We start from the raw sequence: 20822 nt of genomic DNA on the forward strand, positions 1-20822 counted from the left end.
AAGGATGTTATTACTAATGCTTATAGTGTTCTGCTATTTTAGGACATAAAATGTATTTTATTAAGCAGGCTCATTCCCACGTTCTACAAATGAAAATCAAGTCATCCAAAAATCTCACAATTTCCTCTAATTTAGAGTCTCCTGTTTCCATTAAAATTTATATTATGGTGGTGTTAATCTAGGTGACACTGTGTGGGTATGACAAAAGTAAGTATTTTCCTCAAAAATTTGCAGTATAGATTTGTAAAAGCTCATTTCACATTCTCCGAGGGCTCACTGTGTTAAACGTGCAACGACAAGCGGCAAAACATCGGCTATCTGGCCGCTCCTGCTCTGTGGTCCAGGCGGAAGCCAGGTGAGAGAATCTGTACTAGCGAAGGGCAGCCTGCACTCCGTCACATCCAGGTCATAGACAGCCGGAAGTGATGTCTGTGTGCAGGGCTTCTGTGTCTAGGTCTGAATCGCAAGGTCCACCTCCCCTCTACTGGCTCATCAGGTCTTAGTAACTGGGGTAAAGGGACTAGAAATATATTCCTTGAAGCAGCCTTTCACGAAGCAAACTGCAGCTGAACGACTTTGCTTTGAAAGCATATAAAGGAAACTGACGTTAAATGAGTTGACTAAATTAACCATCCTATCAATCTGATCATCATTTCAGAGATGGCAGTTCAGTGTGTGAAGACACAAGACTTTAAAAATTGTAACAAATTTTTTCCCTTAAACTTTGTTTATGTCATGATTCCCCTTCCAAGCAACATCAAGACCTGAGCCACAATGTGGGTGACTGCAGGGTGGGTGACTTCCGTTTTCAACAGTGGGTCCTTGAGAAACATTGTTGCACTTAATGTCATTTTGTTATGGCATTGATGAAATACCATAGGAACACTTATGTATATCACCCAGCCTGTGGCAAAAGTGGTTTCATAATATGTCATCTCAACACAGTTCCAAGAACCTCTGGATAACAACTGTTAAGGGAGGGCTTACTGTTCTACTCTTGTTTCTTTTTGCTCCACTTCTCCTGTCCTGCACCAAGGTTTTAACTTGTGGCCAAATAAATGTACTGTTCATAACAAGCCTCCAAGGCTCTGCTACAAAAAGGAACCCTATGTTAGCCTCAAAAATTAAATGAAATGGCCCTACCACAGGCTTTCCTTTAAGCAGTAACAAAACGTTTTACATATTAATTGGAAAAAGTAAAATAATCCATTCAATCCCCAGGCTTCCCCCTCACCCCTCACCCCAGTTTTAAGAATCCTCTTTCCTATGCTATTCAACCAGGTCTGGTTAATATCAGGGACCAGGAAAATTTACGAAGTATTTTCCTTATGCACTCTGAAAGCATAGCTAAGGACTCAAATTTTGAGGCACTGTCTACTTGATGATGGGTACCAAAGCTAAATAAAAAAAGTTAATAGCTAAATACAAATGGCTAAATGTTAAATTCACAGACTAAAAGTTCTATGACAATCAAACTTTTTTCCTACCTTCTTCAGAAACTAAGATTTAGGATAACTATAAAATAAAGAAAAATTTTAAGTGTTTTTATGATCTACAGAAACAGGAAGAGAAAAATCTTTTAGGTAACAACTGGGAGAATAGTGATTAAAAATAGAAAATCAGGAATGTTACTACATTTGATTTCACTTACCTTACAAATTTTCTACTGTCCTGTTAGAAGCACTGAGCATTATGACGAAAATGCCACACATTATTTATGTCACACAGTAATAGCAGAATATGCAAATCTAAATTATTCTGTAACGAAGACCTGGAAAAAAAAGTGGCTTAGACAAGATTGATGTTAATTTCTGTCTCATAAAACAGTCTGAAGGGAAATTGTTTTTTCCTTCTAGAATAATAAAATACTGATGATGAGTCTTGGCAATTTATTTCACTAAGCAACTTTAGAGTATTAAACAAAAATAGTTCTTTAATTTTTGGCAAATAAGTAAAAAGTAATAACTTTGTTACAGCTTCTGAAAAATTGGTAAAATCGTAAAGCAGAGAAAGGTTTCTCAAGCCATCTGTGTATTTTCCTCCTTTATTAAGGGAGAAAAATGTCTTCATGATTCTGCTGAAAGATCATCGAGCAATGCAGAGGCAGTCAAGAAACGTCTTAACTCTCCATCCCACTGGCGAACCCTTTCTCCGACTCCCTATGCGGGACCAGCTAAAATCACGCCTGCAGCAGCTACAGAATCTGGTCAGTGGTCAAGACTGGTTCGCTTGTGCGTGAGGCTAAAGCTCTCGGCTCCCGCTCTGCACTGTTACTTACAAAGTTGTCCTTCATCTACTGTCATTAAAAACTACCCTACCGTAATCTTCAGAGCCTCGACGTGACAAAACAGACTTATATTTTTGTTTGAAATACACATATCACAAGTTTCCATTTTCCAGAAAAACAGAGCCCCAAAGTTATATGCCGTGAAAGCCACTTTGCAGGTGGCTTTATTTAGCTGACCCAAGGTGAATCAGTGCCACTATGGTTGTGTAGCTGTGGAACAGATCATCATCCTTCACCTCATTACATTTCTTCAGTATGAAGTTGCCAGTGACTATGCGATCGCATCCGATTTCTCCATTTCCAAAGAAGCCAAACAAAGGAACACTCGGAAACAACTTTCTAAACGCATCAGCCTCCACGTTCCCCTTGGCTCTGTAGTACTGAAAACCTCTGCCAACACACGCGAACATGAAGCCCACGGTGTTCTGCTCTGGGATGCTGGCGGCTTTGAGGCGCTGCATCGCGGCCTCGGCCGTCTTCTCGTCACTGACGTCCTCGCTGAGGAGCACTGTGGCGCTCTGGACCCGGTGTCCGCTAAAGGACAGTCCGACCACACCAGTCGCATCGATATCCAGAGGGTTCCTGGAAAATTCAATTAGCAAAGTGGCGATCACCACAAAACAAAAGGAGAAGGTGTAAGTGCAGGAAGCCCCCCCACCTCATGCTAGCTGAGCGAGGCCGCCTTCAGCGGCCTGCGCTTGGTCTGAGGGTCACCTCCAGCCTGAGGAGGGGGGGGAAGGGCTGGGACTTAAGCTGCTGAGATGCAAAGAGCAGGAGAACGCAGGGGGTGGAACTGTGGAGAAGTTGGCCACTGTCTTTTCGGTCACAAATACAAAGGACAAATCTACCTCCACAGAGATTTCTGGAGCCCATCCTTTGAAATGTTTTTTGTTTTTTTTTTTTTTAAACTCAAAACCTGTGCATCTTTGAGTTTGTAACTCAAGGCTTTGCTTTCAAACATAAAAAATACTTGCTCATCTATCTCGGCCAGATTTGAGAGCCACCACGGGTGATGTTACTCCCCCTCCAGGAGACTTCCAAAACACTGAGGAAGTCAGAGGCCCTTTTTACTATAAAGAGTCACTGTTATACCATGAATTTCCTTGGGAGGGGGAAATAGAACTAGGGAGGAAGTGACACGCTGCGGCTACACGGAGCACAGAGCTGTCCAGCGAAATGTCAGCAGACGACGCTGAAAATTGATTACGAGTATGAGTCCAACCAAGAAATAGTCCTGAAAGGACTGAGAGATTACATTCTTTGGCTGTAAGCAGAATCATGTTGAGTGAGCCCCTTGACCTACATGTACTACAAAATGGAATTAACTCGTTAGCTTAGTAAGTCTTTAAACTTGTTTAAGAAAAAAAAGACCAAGGTCACAAAAACCCGAGAACACTTCCTGCCACACACAGAAATCGGAAGCACAGACGTACTTTTCAGAGGTCAGCGATGCCAGGTTGTCCACCTGGCCTCCAGCCAAGATGACATTCATGTCACTGAAAGTGCTGACCACTCGCTGCAGATAATTGCTGGCTCCCACCTTGCAGCAATTATAACCAAACACCAGGACCACACGCAGCTCGGGGTTATCCAGAAGACCTGAGAGAAACAAAAAGCGACAATCAGGTGGCCCTACACAGGAATTTTCCATTTTATTACAACTTCATTTTCTATATTTTGCAAAAGGAAACGTCAGTGTTATGACTTGCACGATCTGGCTCCTTTGCTTCTTTAGCTTTATCTCATACCCCACCCTCAGCTTCCCACAGTATCAAACCCACAAGATTTAAATCCTTGAGGCAAGGTGGCGGCGGGCCCTTACTACTTCCAGTCCTCTGGTCTCCTGGCTCCCTGTGCTCCTGTCAGTAACCTGGAGAGAGGGTGAACAGCTGCCCCCAAGTTCACAGCCATTCAGGGCCAGTCCAAGCATCTCTCTCCCAGCAGCGTGACACAGATTTCCTCCTGCATGTGTTTTCAGCAGCTGCACAGCCACTTGTGCACCAGTGCAGTCAGTCCTGCTAGACTAGGGCCCAGACACAGAGCAGCGTCCCCTCCAACAGCGTACTTGGACAGCGCTGCGTGCCCACGGCTCGCGTCCGGCATGCGGATTACGAGCCGGCCCATCCAGACATGTTTTTTTTTAATTCCAGAGATTACTGGTAACAAAGGTACCAAACAGACCCTCACAACTACTAGGCCTCATGTTAAACATACTCCGCTTGGTAAGTTCTTCAAAATGACCCTAACAAAGTGTGTGTGTGTAAAATGACATCCTATGACGCTGGGTCAGAGGACATCTCTACACGAAGCCAAGAACTGTCATCATCAGGTGCGAAGCTGTGTCTGCAGAGGACTTGCCAGGCGTGGGAGGGAGAACAGGGCCACCGGCCTGCTCACCGCGGGCTCCGCACACCACCTTCTGGTCACCGCTGTTCAGTGCCACAAGGCCAGTGGAGACAGCAAAGTTTTCTGGAACGCAGCCTTCTGTCCATGTGCTGTCTGGGCTGCTTTTACACACCAAGGGCAGAGCTGAGTAGATGCAACTGAGACTGTGTGTCTGGCAAAACCTCGAATGTTTACAGAAGGCTCCCTGCCCCTGGGAAACAGCATGGGGGCAGTGTGCGTCCAGCGTGATCCAGGGCTGTGGGCTGGGCTGCAGAAGGCAAGTCCTGTACCTTGGCCTCTAGCGCTCGCTGCTCACCCCGCTCAGGTTCCTCAGCCTCCAGGGTGCGGCGGCGACCACTGCCCAGATTTGAAATTCAGAACATAAGGACACAGTGGCACGTGAAAGAATGGAGGTCATCATCTCAACCTGGACAAAGCTGCAGTTTCCAGAAGGTCGTGTGCAGGACGAGAATGACATCGGGGAACAGCCAGAACTGCGGACGGCACATGGCTTGGGAAAGGGTGCCAATGAGAATCTTCCCGAAGCAGAAAAACACAGGCCGTTTCCCCCACAGGTTCGAACTCCTGAACTCGGTGCCGTTCTGTCACAAAAGCGATGGTGTCTGTTCATGTCTTGCCAACAGACAGAACTAGGCTTCCAGCTGCAGGCAGCGCTTCCAAGAGGATGGCGACGGGGGCACCACGGTGCCTTGGCGTGCGAGGGGATGGGGAGTCTACCCCATGGGCACCGTGTGCCCGTCCCAACGTCCCAATGTCCCAGCGAAAGCCGCATCTGCACATGCAGATAACAGACCTCAAGAGCGCTTCGCCTCGGTGACTCGTCACCGCTGCCTATGCCGAGGTGAGCTTTCCCATTAGAGCTTAGACTCTCAGCCAGAACTTTGCCTCTTCAAAATCAGCTCGAATGACGTGTCTCCCTCAGCCAAAGTTCCTGTCCCACGTGCCCTTGCAAGCCCTTGCCTGACAGTCTGCCATAACTGCTACCTTTCCTAAAAGGTATCAGGTTCACTATACCTATTTCTATCTTTCCAGTTGACATAGAACTTGTCTGTACCTTCTTAAAAGTTTTTTACAATAAATACTATTTACTAGTGTAAAAAAAATGAAAGCTTAGAAAAACTTTGCAGCTTCAAAAAAATAGGGAAAAATGATAAGAAAATACTCAGAAAAAAGAAGTCCTTCAAAATTCAGAATTAAATACAAATAAATTTATTATCGATAGAGTATTTATTAAAAAGTTTTCATCTCTGGTTCTCTTGGGCTTCAATGTAAGTCAAATAATGTAAACGGTAAGTCAATTCTACCAAAGTCATACTGCACCCACCTCTGTCAATCACAGTTTGAGTGACCCACATCTCCAGTACTGAGTATGTCGCTTGGACTCTCTTAACAAACGAAATCAGTAAGACAGGCACCTAATGGTAAATTACAGTAACTTACCCACTTCAGTGAGCTGACGTCTTTCTAATGTTAAGTTCTTCGGATCCTTAATAAAATGAAAGGGTTGTATTTTTATTCCTTCAATTTGAGGAAATAACAGAGCAAAACCAGATTCTCCAATTTCTATTTCCTGAGGTCGATTGCTACCTGATCCCATTGGAGTCACTAGGAAAAAAAGTTAAACAGTTTCGTGAATGGATTCAATTAAAACTGAAGTTTCACTCTGTACCAGTGTAAATCACGGAACCCCAGCTAGGAACCCACAGTCGGGTGGCTGAGATGATCCGCAAACTAACAGGCCACTATCTGAGCTTTCAGCTCTGAAATTTTTAGAGGCAAAGATTGCAATGTTTGCAATTTACTTTCGAATGGTTCAGAAAGAAACGTACTTATAAACAAAGAGAAAAAGCAAATGTTGCAAAATTTTTTAAATTGGTGAATCTACATGAAGTTTTTTTAAATAAAATGTTGGGAAGTAGTACATAGTTCTTCATAGAAATTCTTTAAAATGTATCCTAAAAACATTTGACAATTATATAAAGTGTATACACAGAGACAGAGAAATGCTACTACTACCACCGAATTTTTAATAGAAAATAAAAAGAAAAATTGAAATGCCCTACACTGGTATTTAGATTAAGAAATTACATTTATACCATCAAACGCAGCCATTGAGAATGACAGAGATATTTATTGACATGGAAATATGTTTGTTATGTCCTGTTCATTTTAAAGGTAGGTGCCAGGGAGCAAACTGTATCCCTCCAAAACCCCTCTGTTAACCCCAATGTGACTGTACGTGGAGACATGGCCTTCACAGGTAATTAGGGTTAAACGAGATCATCGAGACTGCAGTCCTGACAAGAGGAGGAAGCGACACCAGGGATGTGCATAGAGAAAAGGACATGTGCAGACACAGCGAGAAGGGAAGCAGCAGCCTGCCAGCCAGGGAGGCCACAGGAGAAAGCACCCTGCCGACACCGCGAGCTCAGACTTCCCGCCTCCACACTGCAAGAAAATGAACTTCTGAGGTGTAAGCCACCTAATCTGTGGTATTTTGTTATGGCTGCCCAACTAACACAAATACAGTAGGTTATGAGCACATAGAAAATTATATTCTTAATATACACAGATACACGTGCTTATATCCATGTGTAATGCCAGACAGGAAAGTCACCACACTGACAGAGCAGTTAATTCTATGCTGCTTAAAGGTTCTTCTTTTTTGTTTTTTGCTTATCTGTATGTTCTCATTTTTCTTTTTTTAACAAGAGATTGTTACTAGCATAAACAAAAAATAAACTTGAGAGCAAAGTGAAAAAAACGATATTCAAAGAGAAAATTTCAGAATGATGTCAAAGCCCACAAAATATATCTGAATTAAAAACATGAAAATGAAATTTCAGAGTTGTTATAGGGCTCCTTCCTCCCACAAAAGATTAGCAAAACATAAATGCAATTTTTAAAATATCTGTAGTAGGCCCCGAGACAATTTGAATTAAAATCCCAACAGGCTTTTTATAGGTATTGACAAGCTAATTCTCAAATATATGTGGAAATGCAAAGGACCTAGACAGCCAAAGAAATTATTAAAAGAACACCAAGACCTATAGTAATATGGCACTGGATTAAGGACTGATGAATAATCAATGGAACAGAATTAAATCCAGAAACAGACCTACAAATATACAGTTCATTATTTTTGACAAAGGTGCCAAGACAATCTAATGAGGAAAGAAAAGTCTTTAAGAAATGGTGATGGGATTACTAAATAAATATATGAAAACAAATTAACCTTGAATTCCCTACCTTTCACCATACACAGAACTGAGTTCAAGTTTGAGGTCACGGAACTGAACGCAAGGGCCAAAACCATACAACTTATAGACGAAGACATATGAGAATATCTTTGTGACCTTGGTGTAGGCAAAGATTTATTGGAGAGGACAAAGGAAAAAGAAACTGGACTTCACCAAAATAAATATTTTCTGCTCATCAAAAGACGCTGTTAAGAAAGTGGAAAGACAATAACAGACCAGGAGAAAATATTCACAACACCTATACCTGATAAAAGGTCTTCTATCAGAATGTACAAACTCTTGCAACTCAATAATGAAAGGACAAACTGCAATAAAAAAAAAAGTCAGTGAAAGACTTGGATACTTCACAAAAGCAGATATCAAATAGATGGAAAGGTGCTCAACGTAATTAGTCATTAGAATAATTCAAATTGAAACCACCACAAGAAGCCTCTTCACACCCACTAGAATGGCTGAAGTGAAAGACTCATGACATTGAGCCTTAGGACATGGAGCAAATGGAACCCTCATTCAATGCTGGTGAGTATAAAATGGTACAACTCTGAAGAACTGTTGGGCAGTTTCTCATAAAGTTAAATGTACAATCCACAGACCCAGAAATTTTACTTCTTGGTAACTGCCCAATAAGAATGAACATCTGTCCACAAACAGACATACAAAACTGTTCACAACAGCTTCATTCATAATAGCCAGAAAGAAACAATCCAACCCATTATCAAAAAGAGAACGGAAAAACAAATCATTGTTTATTTTTATAATAGAGTAGGACTCACGACATTAAAAACATAAATTATTGATGCATACGATAACATAAGTTAATGTCAAAAATAGGATGTTGTTAAAAACAAAATTTGTATTGAAAGAGCCGAGACCTAAGAGTACACACTGTATGATTCCATGTACGTTGACGTGAGCCTCGGGTCACAGAAATCGGGACCAAGGGCAGCCAGGAGTTCGCGGGAGGGGCACGAGGGAGCCTGTGGGGTCACATGCTACACTCCGACCACACTGGTTTCACGAAGGTGCACATTTGCCAGAACTCATCAGAACTGTACAATCAAGACTGCATTTCACTGTAAGTTTACCTCAATTAAGAAAGAAAACGACCTTTGCACATATATGAATAAATTTTCTCAAACTTGAAATTCTTCCAACCTCAAGAAGGTAGATAGGTAGCAGTAGCCAATGGCTATCTTAGAAACAACCACTAAACTGTGGCCTAAGAAAGAGGAATCTGATCACTTGCCTTGGTGGCAGTTTCACTGAGACACGTGTGGAGCTGGGTCAAAGGGTGAGGAGTGGGCCCAAGATGACGCAGAAAGGCAGGTCCTGACCGAAGGGAGTTGGGAGACATCCTCCCCACAGTCAGATCACCAGAGCTTCAGGAAATCAGACATGCAAAGTCAAACTGCTTTGGAATAAGGCGAGCGCCAAAGGGACGCTTCAGGCAGGTTCCTGTGCCCCCACGCTGGGGTCGTGGAGGGCAGGAGTGTCACCCAGGCCGCCCGCCCTTCTGCCCCCAGCTGAAATGTGAAAAAGGAGGAATGCGGTCGAGCTCAGGGGAAGATGCAGCAGGCATGGAGGGGAGGTCTGAGAGAACCATCTTAGAAATGAAAGCTCAGATTCTATAGAAGCATTTGTTAATAAGTAGTAATAGTAAAAACTAGATCGTTCGTTTCAGGAAATTCAAAAGTTAAAAGAAAACCATGGTCACAGCTATCCTTTTTTTTTTAATCTAACGAGAAACGAAAGGTCTGGTGATGGGGCCGAGGTAACAGCACAGGGTGGAGAGCTAATGGAGAGGCGACAGTTGCCATCAGCCACGCATCTGTGCAGACGTACGTGTAAACACCTGAAGCCCTTCAACCTTCACCACATGAGACTGTTAACGTCCCGTGGGAGTCTCTCTGCATGGCGATCCCCTGAACCACAGCACTGACAGCAAGCGCATGCCTCCTGCTCCCCGTGTGCGGGCTCGTTTTCCTCTCACAGCTCTGTGAGGACAGGGCTGTCACCCGCACCTCACAGATGGGCCTCGAGGGCACAAGTGGCACAGCTGGATCCCACCTGGGCATTGGAAGTGCCGAGCCCACAGGGAGGGAGCCGGCTGGGAGAGGCAGGGCCACCGTTCCCAACCACGAACGGCTCCAGGACATGTGTGCAGCACACAGGTCTGTAGGGACAGCCCTGAGATGCCATGGTCAGCCGCGGCAACCTGAAGAACACAGGTACAAGCCAATTCGACACCGTGGTAAGTACGACTGACTTCACTGTGCTTCGGATGGAGAAAAAATATAAATATGCTTTAGGCCACAAGTAATTCACCGTCGACAGGGCGCATGAGGGAGTCATCGGGTCCACATGCCTCTCACCTACAATCCCAGGGGTCACGATCCCTAGGACCTGGCATTGTTTTGGGAACAGCTTCTCCAGGGCAGATGCTGTCTCCACAGTAGTTCTCTTCCTGGCTGTAGTGACAGAGTAACAAAATTATTCAATATCACCCATTTAAGGTCAACTCTTATGGTGTGGAGAAAGAAAGGCAAACACTGAATAAAGTTTGTCATTTCGTACCAGAATGCTTTATAAAAAAGTCGAAAGAATTTTGATGAACACAAATGTTTTCCTGTTCTGGGCCCGTTTTCCACTTTAAATTCTGAACCTAACCGTCAGCATCAGCCATCTGCTGTCTGCTTCATTCACATACAGCTTGTGCACCAATGGCATCAACCTAGCAACGGCAGACAGGTTTGAGACTCGCGATTGTAACGGTCTGTTCAGCTGATATTAAAGCACCAGAACTCATCATCAAGCACACTGCCTGCACAGTCACCTGGGCCCAAATGACATGAGAGCCTGAAATCTATATCTGAGGCGGGGCCTCAGGATGCCCTCTCCGGACTGCGGCTTCTCTGAGAGCCGAGAACACAGTGTCTACACGTCTACACGTAACTCTGGTAAATGGGGCCCCATCATCCAACACAATACGAGGCTTAAATGGCCAAAGACACACGTCCTGTTTTAATAATTAAAAGAAGGGCCTGCAGGATTAAAGTATTTCAAAATAAGCCAAACAGCTTTCTAAAGAATTTCTTTCAATTGCACTGCAAGGTTCAGAAACCAACCTTTGAGGCAGAAAGAGCTCTTCACGGCTGAAGGACAGTCAGTTCATGTGCCCCCAGGGGTAAGCCCAGAGTCACCCTCAGGACAGGACACAGTCAACTCCAAACAGAAGACACATCAGGAGACAAAACCCCCAAACCTTTGGCTTTTGATATTCACCTCTCTTGTGGCCACGACACTCCTCCAGACTAATGAAAGTTTCAGAATCAGCCATGTAAAGAACTGTCTGTGGTAAGATGTGAACATTCTGCAAAGAAAAATTCCTCAGAATTAGAGCACGCAAATCCAGGAGTGCGCTCGCCCTGGTCCAAACAGCTGCAGCCCTACGCTCTGTAGGCCCATGCTGGCATTGTGTCCATCACTCCTTGTTGATTTTCACTCACGCTTTCATTTTTAGCTCACTCGTTTGTCAAATATCTATTATTTCTTTGAGTCATACTCATTCTGGCCTGACTCAATAAATGCATCTTCCTAAAAATTGAAGTTCAACAAAAACATTAAGAACCGGCAAAAAAAAATGCTCCTTGCTTTATCCGAACAGGCTTTACAGTGACAGAAACAACTCAGCAACAGAAGGAAGGTAGAGTCTGTATCACTCATGACTTCTCTGCCTATCAGATTAAATACTCCAGGCCTTCATTTCGACTTTACAGACTAGAGTCCCACAGCGACCTTTCACTTACTGTGATCCAGACACACAAGTCTTCATTTACATGCTGCAGCTCTCTTCTTTTCCCTCCTGATTTAACATTGTTTCCCCCAGGAGTCAGCTTGAGTGCTATCTTCTCTACAAAACCTTTTCCTAGGCCCCCTGGCCTTCACAGGCAGCATCCCTAGCACGCCAGTCACCTTCACTTATGAGCTGGGCACATTCGGACTTACGTTTTCCACACTTGCCATTACAGACAAATGGTAAAGTGGCTGAATTAAATGAAAAGGGTGAATGTATTTTTCCTTCTAAGCTGGCTACTCTCAAAAGTTTTTATTCTCAGAATGGAATGAAATAGCTAGCATCCAGCAAAACCTCAATGTTGATTAAATGAGGGAAAAAGTTGATCCGTTGGAATTTGGTGGCATGTTAAGATGTTTCAGAGTAGATTCCGTATAGACTGACTCGCAAAGATAATGCGACAGCAGGACAAGCCTCCAGTGGTCTCCGGGCTGGATAAGACCTATGGATACAGTTTCCTTGGTCTGTAAGTCATTTTCAAGGAATGTAATTTGGTTGCCAATATTTAAACTTCCGCAAAACTTTCCATAAAATGTGGATCTCCAGATTCTTTTGAAAAACTAGACATTTTGGCCGCATATAACTGCATCCTCTTCAGCCAGCCTAAGTGGAGGAGAGTACTCTGTGCAGGAGACGGCCCTGGCTCTGCCACTGTCCATGACGCTGCAGTGGCCACCAACCCACCTGAGCTGCCTGCCCAACTCTGGAGTCATTGGAGCTAATGACACCTGGTGTAGTGAGTAAAGGAGAGAGAATTGAAAAGATCTAGGTGTTAGTGCTGACCCCACCACAAACCTGCAGAATAATTCTTGAAAACGTTTAGGCCTTACGATCCCTAGTCTTAAAGATTGGAAGTCTAGTCCTGAGATTTTGTTTCTCTTACCCGGTATCCACTAAAAAGCAGTGACGATGAGAATCTTCATCATGAAATGTTCTCAAAGCACAAATTAGACAACTAGAACCTTGTTCCACTATCCAGAGAAGTTCCAAATGGCAAGCTGTCTTACCAAAATTTCAGTGGACTTTAAAATATTTTTAATAAAAACATTAAATCAACTTTCTTTATAGCTAAAGAAGTACTGTGTCCACTAGATAATTTGGCAAACACAAAGAAACCAGCATGCATGGTTTCCATGTTTTTGTTTCATAGTGTCCTATGAGGTATAAACTTCTTTAAGTGCATTACTATAAAAAATTACTATAAAAATTCATAAATTTTTAATAATGATACTAGTAGCAGAAAGTAATAATTTCAATTATTGAAAATTACCTCTTCAATATTTAACCCTTACAACAATTCTATAAGGGTATAAAAGAAATTATTATTTTCTGAGGCTCAGAGAGGTTAGGTAGCTTTTTTATGGTTGCACAGCTAGTATGTGCCAAAGCTAATTTTATGTCTAAATCTGTCTGGCTACAACATGCATTATAATACACAAACCTTTAAAGCTATATAAAAATAATACTTGCTATGGTAAAAATTTGAAGGAAAAAAAAAAGAAAAATTTAAAACATTTTTTTAAAATCGCACAATTCTACCTTACTGGGACAACTGGCAAAATGTGAATGGAATGTGAGGGCTTGATGGTAGAAACATATGGAAGACACGACCTTCTGATTTTGATGGTCTTGGACCTGTGGCTGTGCACTGCCCTTGCCTGTGCGTGAGGCATACCACACTACAGGGAGTGAGGAGAGCAGCGGTCCCCACATTGCTCTGGAATGACTCCCTCCCACACTCCCAAGTGGGACGCCACAGCCTTACTGTCACCTGTGCTCAAAGGCTCTCTGATTCTCCCTGTTCAAGTCTCTACCTGCCTAGAGATACAGTACAGAAAAGTACAGTATTGGAGATTGAAATGATTACCTATCGGTTCTACTGTATGTGACGCTAAGCTTGAGGGACTCAGTTGCCTTCCCTGCAATACACTGACAACAAAACCTTCTTCAAAGAGAAACAGGTAAAAGGGAAGGGTTTGCATAGCGTCACTTTAACAGTGAAAATCTGGGTAACTGCCCAACATTTGAAGAATGACCAAATAAAATCATGGCACAGCCTTGCAATATCCACTCATTAAAGCTGATGTTTACAAAATCTTTACTGCCACGAGAAACAGTTCCCTAATTTTAAAAGATAAGCCCATGTACAAAATTGATATTTAAAAGAAGATTTCGGTCTGAAAGGCTGACCCGCCAGCCCGTAAAGGCCTGAGCAGTGCGCGCCTTCTACTTGCCTCGAGCTCCTCGGCCGCCGCGCGGACCAGGCAGTGCTCCAGCGGGTGGCCGGCGTCTGCCGCGCTCGCTGAGATCCAGGCCACCGTCCGCTGGGCGCGCAGCACTCTGCGGACGCTGTCCCGCCACAGGCGACTCACGCTGGGGGCGCGACCACAAAGGACCGTGAGCGGCGCCCTCCCCCGCCCCCGTTCAGGGCCCCCGCCCCACGCGCCCCGGGACCGCCGGGCAGAGCCCCGGAGTCCGCCAGCCCGGCTAGCGCCCGCCGCCGCTCCTCACCCGGCCACCCGCAGCAGTGCCTTGGCGGGTAGGAAGGTGAGCACACGCTCCACCACCTCCGCCAGGTTACTCAGCACGAAGGCGCTCCGTGGGTCCGCGGACGAGCCGCCATCGCCGCTGCCGCGCGCCGGTTCCATCCCTCCCGGCCGGCCCCGGGGACAGGACGGCGGCTCCGACGGGTTACGCGACGGCGAGCGCCCCCAGCCAGCGCGCAGGTGCGCAGGCGCGCGCACGCCACTTCCGGCCGGCGGGGCCGAGACTTCCGGCGCCGGAACGTCGCCCTCCCGGAAGCGCCCGGATCCCGCTAGGACCGCTAAGCCTTCGCCTCCCGGCTCGCGACTTCCCGACGACAGAGACTAGGTCGTGTCTCTCAGTCGTCACAGCCCCAGCGCTCGTTACTGCCAGGTGCTCAGATTGCCCGGGGCGCTGTCTGCTGTCAACACCGACCTCGGGTGCGGGCATCGGCGCTCCTCGCCACCGCGCTCACGTCCGCGCGCGACCCGGCAGAGCGACCCCCTGCATCGCTGTCCCCGCGTAGCATCTGCGCACCTGCGTGATCCTCCCCGGCCTACCGAATCAGAGTCGGGCGGCCCAGCAGGCTGCACGTTCTCCCCTTGACTCCGACGCAGGGTCAGGCTGAGAAGCACGGGTGGAAGGTTAGCACCACACGCACGGCTGCACCCCAAACTCCGTTGCTCCCACCGCCTCCTTGCCGGCGAGGCCCTGGCTTGACTCCCAGCTCTGGGAGGTGAACTTAACTGGTCTAGACTGGGTCTCAAGCAGTTTGGCCTCAGGACTCCTTCACACTCTTAAACACTGACAACTGTGCATGCAGGTGATTTCTGTTATTTATCAAATTGAAATTAAAACATTTTAATATTAAAGTAGTAAATCCATTACACACTAACAAAATAACATTGTTATGAAAACATAACTTTTCCCCTCTAACCGCCCCCCGCCCCCAACAGTGAATAGTGACATCTTTCCATTTGCAAACCTCTAATTTCTGGCTTAATAGAGAAGGCAGCTGGATTGGCTTTTGAATTCATCCTGCTGCAATATCACATCGTGTGGCCTCTGGAAAACTTGACTGTACACTTCAGAGAGAATGACAGTGTAAATGGCAAACAACGTTTTAGTGTTAGCAAAATAATTTTGACTGTAAAAACCTTCTAAAAGGGTCTCAGGGGTCTCCAGGGTTCCCCAAGTCTCATGTTGAGAACCACTAGTCCAAAATAATCATTATGGCTTCATTCTTTTCACCAGCCATTAGTTTAGGGGGTGGAACTGGCCCCAGTTCTAGCCAAAAAAAAAAAAAGAGGCAGTATGCTGGGGGTGGTGGTGGAGGCAAAGATTCTAAATATCTCCTAAGGAGACAACCGTCATCCACCTCTGGATGGAGTAATATGACTGCACAACCAGACACAACATCCAGTCAAGAGATGAAATCAACGCAGGTGTACAGTGCCTGGTGCCTGGAGTATTTCTACCTCGGGACTTCTTGTATGTGAGACAACCTGACAAGTGTGTCTAAGGAGGCTACAGGTGCACAAAGAGGGAGCAGGTTAATGTAACTGGAGAAACTAAGGAGCCACAAAGAATTTATATTAAAGAATGAGTGTGGGAGAAGGAAAAGGTTTAAGAAAACCTGAGTATACCACACCTGTATGTGCCATTTATGGGGTCTCTAGTTTTCTCTTGCTAAATCGGTCTGCCCATCTTCCTCTCAAGCCTCTCCTTACCCCATTGCACCATATATAATCCTATTCCAGAAACTCCACAGAGCCTATGGACACCTGAAGCAAAGAGTATCTCTTATGAGGGAAAATGACAGTTATTTTTTAAATGACTCTTTATTCATAAACTTGATGCAAGTTTACAAAATTTACTGTACATTGCCAAATAAATCTGCAATGAAAAATAAAATCCAAAAAAAAAAAACAAACAAAAAACAAAGCATGCCAAATGTGCAGCTGTCAATCTGCTAGCCATCAGGATATTAAAGAATTCAATAATGTATTCAAGATTTAGCCTTAGGTCTAAGGAACTTTAATGCTTTAAAGAATTCTGCCTGTCACTAGTTATCTGAGCAACTGACAATCAGAACTGTAACAAATGTTAACCATGTGGACAAGAATGCCAGAAAATCCTTTTCTACCGTCCTCTTAACCACACAAAGCAGAAGTGCCAAATTTCTCCAATGTGGTTTACAAAGTTAAAAACTGAATCTTAAAGCAAATGCGTAAGAAACGCTTTTGAACTTTGTAACTGGTTTGTGCTTCTGGATTTCATTTTAAAAGTGCTTAATAACTAGAAGTTACTTTTAAATCAAACACAGGTATATAAAAAATCTATTACCAATCAAACAAGACTGATTCGGGTAAGGCATTAAATGGAGCACACTGATTTGAGTCAGATTTTATAAAAGAATTAACACATGTAGATTTCCTATTAGTCTTTCGGTAAAAGCCGTTGTTACGATCATAGCAAAAATTTTAAAGGTCTCCAAATTAGCTATCTTTTTGTACTTAACTGTGCAGCTTTTGCTCAAGGAGTCTGTGCCAATCACTTTTTAGGTTTATTAGTTTACAAACGATTGCAACATCCCGTTAATCAATGGAAATGTAAAATGACTTAGTCTTTTAAATAACTTCAAGATTTATACTGGAGCTCTTCTTCATAAGAAATATTAAACCAATAAGAAGCAGATTCAGTCTAGCAAGACTCTGATGCCCCGGTGGAAATTACTACTCACAAGCCTTACTCGCTTCCTCGGCCCAGCCTTGCTTCGCTTTGCCCACAAAGTACAACACGACTCAGTTAAGGGCGTATCTTCAGGAAACAGTTCATATCTTCACATGGCCATAAAAAAGCTTAACAGTTTATTGAATATCCTGTTATTATTTTGGCAATATCATAAAATGGTTTATACCTGAAAAAGCTGTGACCTAGAAGACCTGAAATCTTCTAAACCAATATGAAACGTCGATTAAAGTTTTATTGGCTCCAAATGGATCAATAGACTCTAAGTCCTCGTCACACAGGAGCTCAGTGTGGGAAAGTTATCCTAGAGTCGCAACCTCAGTGACCTGATGCTAACTTGCCTGCTTAACAGATTTCACTTTTCAAGAAAAAGAGATGATAAGGAGTGGCCAGTATGTGTATTTATCAGGAAGGATACAGTAAAGGCCCCACTGCTCAGTCCAAGATACCTAAAATGAGCAAAATGAAAAGGCTCTAACTTATACAGGATGTCGGTTGACACATTATCCACTAAAATAATCTATTAGCTAACGTCTTCGGTACTGCTGTTACGGGGCACTCAAAGCTTGTGTCTGCATGTTGGAAAGATTTTCTTTAAAGCAACATTGGTCCAAACATACAACAGTCAACACATTTAGCCATCTTCCTTTGGAGGCGTGTACCAGCCTGAAATAGAATGGAAAAAAAAGTTAACATACTTTCATTCTATATTTTTAGTATTAATTTTGTAAATTTTATTTTTAAATTACAATTGACATTCAATATTATATTAGTTTCAGATGTAGAACGTGGTTAGACATTTATATAATTTACCAAGCAATCCCCCTGGTAAGTCTGGTACCACATATAGTTATTACACTATTACTGACTACATTCCCAATGCTGTACGTTATATCCCCATGACTATATTCTAACTGCCAATCTGTAGTTTTTAATCCCTTTACTGTTTTCGCTCAGCCCCCCTCCAAAATATTTTAATTCTTCAACCAACCAGGAGAAATGGTATTTTATTAAGGTTAGCTACTTTCTCTACTCATAATTTTCATACTTAAACCTCCTATAAAAATTAAACTTACACTTATGTTGGCAACAAAGAATTTTGATATGTTCACATTACAGATGCTCAGTGACTAAGGGTGGAACAATGTGCCCACACACATCAGCCCATGCACAGCTGGGCAGAATTTTCTGACACAACGAGCAAACTGCAGAGCAGCGGCTGCTGACCCTTGTGACTGCGCGGCTGATTGGGAGCTGCAGCTCGCTGCCACTGCCCAGTGTCACCACAGGGCACCACATCGTGTGTGCCAGCTCAGGAAAACATCACAATTCAAATTCAAAAGGAGGTTTCTACTGAGTATCGCTTCCGCATCATTGTAAGGTCAAAAAATCCTAAGGCGAACCATCGTAAGTTGGGGACCAACTGTATAAAGTTATTTTCTATGAATAAATGGTACTCGAATTTTCAACATGAGATCTCTCTGTTAATGGCATTCCTGGCTAAAGATGATATGCAGAATATTAGGCCACAAGCTGAGTTTTATATTCCATTTCAATTCCATATTTAAAAGCAAACCTCACTAAAAATAACTTTCCCCCAAACAGAATCCTGCCATTTTAGAGTAAAAGGAACTTGGGCTCATCTGTGCAATGATGTCACTTCACTAGCGAGGAAACCATGCCAGCAGGTGACTGACTATGCCTAAGATCAGTTCGCAGCAGAAGCCAAACGAGACTCTGTCTCCTGATCCTGCATCTCTTCCACCATGGCTAAGCTCACATGCACCCTGCACTCTTGAATATGGCACCTGCCATAAGCATTTTTGAATGCTGACTACAATGTTTGTTTTAGAAATAGATAAGAGATAAGAAAAATATGATTGTTTCCAGACTCAACAAAAACCTAAGCTCTGAGCAAACGAGACAAGGCTGTGTTTGGTATGGCGCTGCCATGGAACGGGACGAGCACGCCAAGGCTGGTGGAGCCCCAAAGTTGTGGGGGCGCTTTCGGGTCTGCTAATTTAGGGTGCTGGGGACCATTATCATGAGAACTCGGCTTTGGCCTCAAGTTTGATCATTTCCTTATTCAGAAGCTTGAAACTGTTCTGAATAGAGGTACATCTCATCTTACGGCGCTTCACAGATATTGCATTTTTCATGAATTGAAGGCAAGACTTCCACCAGCAAAAAGATGACAACCCACTGTATTGCAATACTCGCTTTCCTATGGTGGTTGGGAACCAAAATTGAAATATCTCCGAGGTGTGCCTGTACAATTCTTTCAGAAGTAAGCAGTCACTGAAAAAGTGACAAGTTTGCTTTGTCATTAAAAGTCGGCACATAACGCAAATCTTAAGTCATTGCATTTCTAGCAAAGTAGAGTTTGCTGTAAATAACCTTTAAAGAAAGCTACTTTCTATTTCTATTAATTTATTTACTCTGCACAAAAAAGTATCAGCGTCACTACCACAGCTACAAAGAGTATCTTACTATCAGCATGGAGTTACAAAGTGCTACAGTATACACACTCCTCCTTCTCCTCACAAGTTTGGCAAGACAGACACCATGCCAACTTGAGCAAGGAGGAAACTGAGGCTGAGCGGTAACAGAACTTGCTCAGGGCCACAGAGATAGTGACACAAACAGTACTGAGAACAGGTCTTCTAATTCCATGTCTACTTGTTTTATTACCTCACTGTTAGAGCCAAAAACTCCAAAGGTGCACCGTGAATTCAAGCAAAATGTAAATAAGTCCATTAAGTTTATGAAAGAGATTTCAAGATATTTTAAAATTTGCAATGCACATATTCTTAAGTAGATACTGAAATTAGAATTGTTTTATTTGACTAGATAAATGTGTACAATTGTCAAAAAACGTTAAGTAGTTCGAAGATGTTTCACAAACAGGCGGTTTAGGATCTTGATTGCATTTACTCAGTATGAACAACAAGCGCCACTTGCAGTGACCTTCACTCCGTTCAAGCGAATACAGTGATAAATTTATTAATCTACTCAAAAATCTTGATTCTGACTCAGAGGTGCTTGAGCTAAGTATTTAAGACGCCAACATTTTGAATGAAGTGGTGTGTGTATCCTCAAGTTAATTTTTTTCATAGTTGTAACTGTACGTTATAAGAAATTACAGCAAAAATGAAAATGAAGCAGGATAAATATCAACAGTACATTATGTAAAACTTCATAAATAGCAATAGATACATATTGAATTAAACGTACCATTTTTCTCGTGTATCTGCACAATGGAATTATAAGATTGTTGGGCTCTTGCTAGATTATACTGATTCTGAAAGAGAATTATACATTTTAAATCAAAACTCTTAAGTAGATGAAAATCATGACAAACAACCTACGGATTTGTCACCACTGAACTTGAACACATGAAATTATATTTCTAATCTCAAAAACAATTTTAACTGACTACCCTCATTTCTCAATTTCATTATTCTCTACTATGTTAAAAGGATAACAAAACCCAAACTATACTCCAATAAAATCTACAAGCTTCACAGTTCAGAGTCCCTCTCTACCCGGATCAATCAGTTAAAGGATGCTCTTGGGACCTAAGTGGAACTCAAACTCTCTTCCTCCTGACTTGTATCCAAATCTTGAAGGACTACACATATAAATGACATTTGGAGTTAAAAATCTAAAGAACGCCCATAAGTGGCACCAAGCCATTATTAAAGCAGTCCTGTTTAAGAACCTCTTTCAAGGAGCCAAATTG

At 43.3% G+C, this 20822-nt stretch overlaps 2 protein-coding genes across 3 annotated transcripts in view; both read right to left on the bottom strand.

The window, feature by feature from the left end:
* Positions 1 to 1874: 1874 nt before the first annotated feature.
* On the bottom strand, positions 1875 to 14527 carry FBXO22 (F-box protein 22). The gene is made up of 7 exons (XM_016125859.2): positions 14318 to 14527; positions 14041 to 14179; positions 11236 to 11323; positions 10326 to 10421; positions 6134 to 6298; positions 3721 to 3886; positions 1875 to 2869 (listed from the first exon to the last, which is right to left on the bottom strand). The coding sequence occupies exons 1-7, from the start codon at positions 14452 to 14454 to the stop codon at positions 2452 to 2454; spliced, it is 1209 nt and encodes a 402-aa protein (XP_015981345.2). The 5' UTR covers positions 14455 to 14527; the 3' UTR covers positions 1875 to 2451.
* A 1624-nt stretch (positions 14528 to 16151) lies between these two features.
* UBE2Q2 (ubiquitin conjugating enzyme E2 Q2) overlaps positions 16152 to 20822 on the bottom strand; it is a 41413-nt gene continuing 36742 nt past the window's right edge. For both annotated transcript variants that reach the window (XM_016125837.2, XM_016125835.2), the window contains 2 exons: positions 20315 to 20381; positions 16152 to 17746 (listed from right to left, as the gene is read on the bottom strand). In XM_016125837.2, the coding sequence (XP_015981323.2) occupies positions 17715 to 17746; positions 20315 to 20381 (99 nt within the window). In that variant the 3' untranslated portion in view covers positions 16152 to 17714. The remainder of the gene's footprint in view (positions 17747 to 20314; positions 20382 to 20822) is intronic.

This window comes from Rousettus aegyptiacus, unplaced genomic scaffold (genome assembly GCF_014176215.1).
Source record: "Rousettus aegyptiacus isolate mRouAeg1 unplaced genomic scaffold, mRouAeg1.p scaffold_m13_p_14, whole genome shotgun sequence".
Lineage (NCBI taxonomy): Eukaryota > Metazoa > Chordata > Mammalia > Chiroptera > Pteropodidae > Rousettus > Rousettus aegyptiacus.

Coding starts and splice junctions, on each gene's coding strand:
- FBXO22 (XM_016125859.2), bottom strand. CDS start 14,454: ATGGAACCGGCGCGCGGCAGCGGCGATGGCGGCTCGTCCGCGGACCCA. Junction 14,180..14,317: donor GCACTGCTGCGGGTGGCCGG/GTGAGGAGCGGC, acceptor TCGCGCCCCCAG/CGTGAGTCGCCTGTGGCGGG. Junction 3,887..6,133: donor ACGTCAGCTCACTGAAGTGG/GTAAGTTACTGT, acceptor TGTTTCTCTCAG/GTCTTCTGGATAACCCCGAG.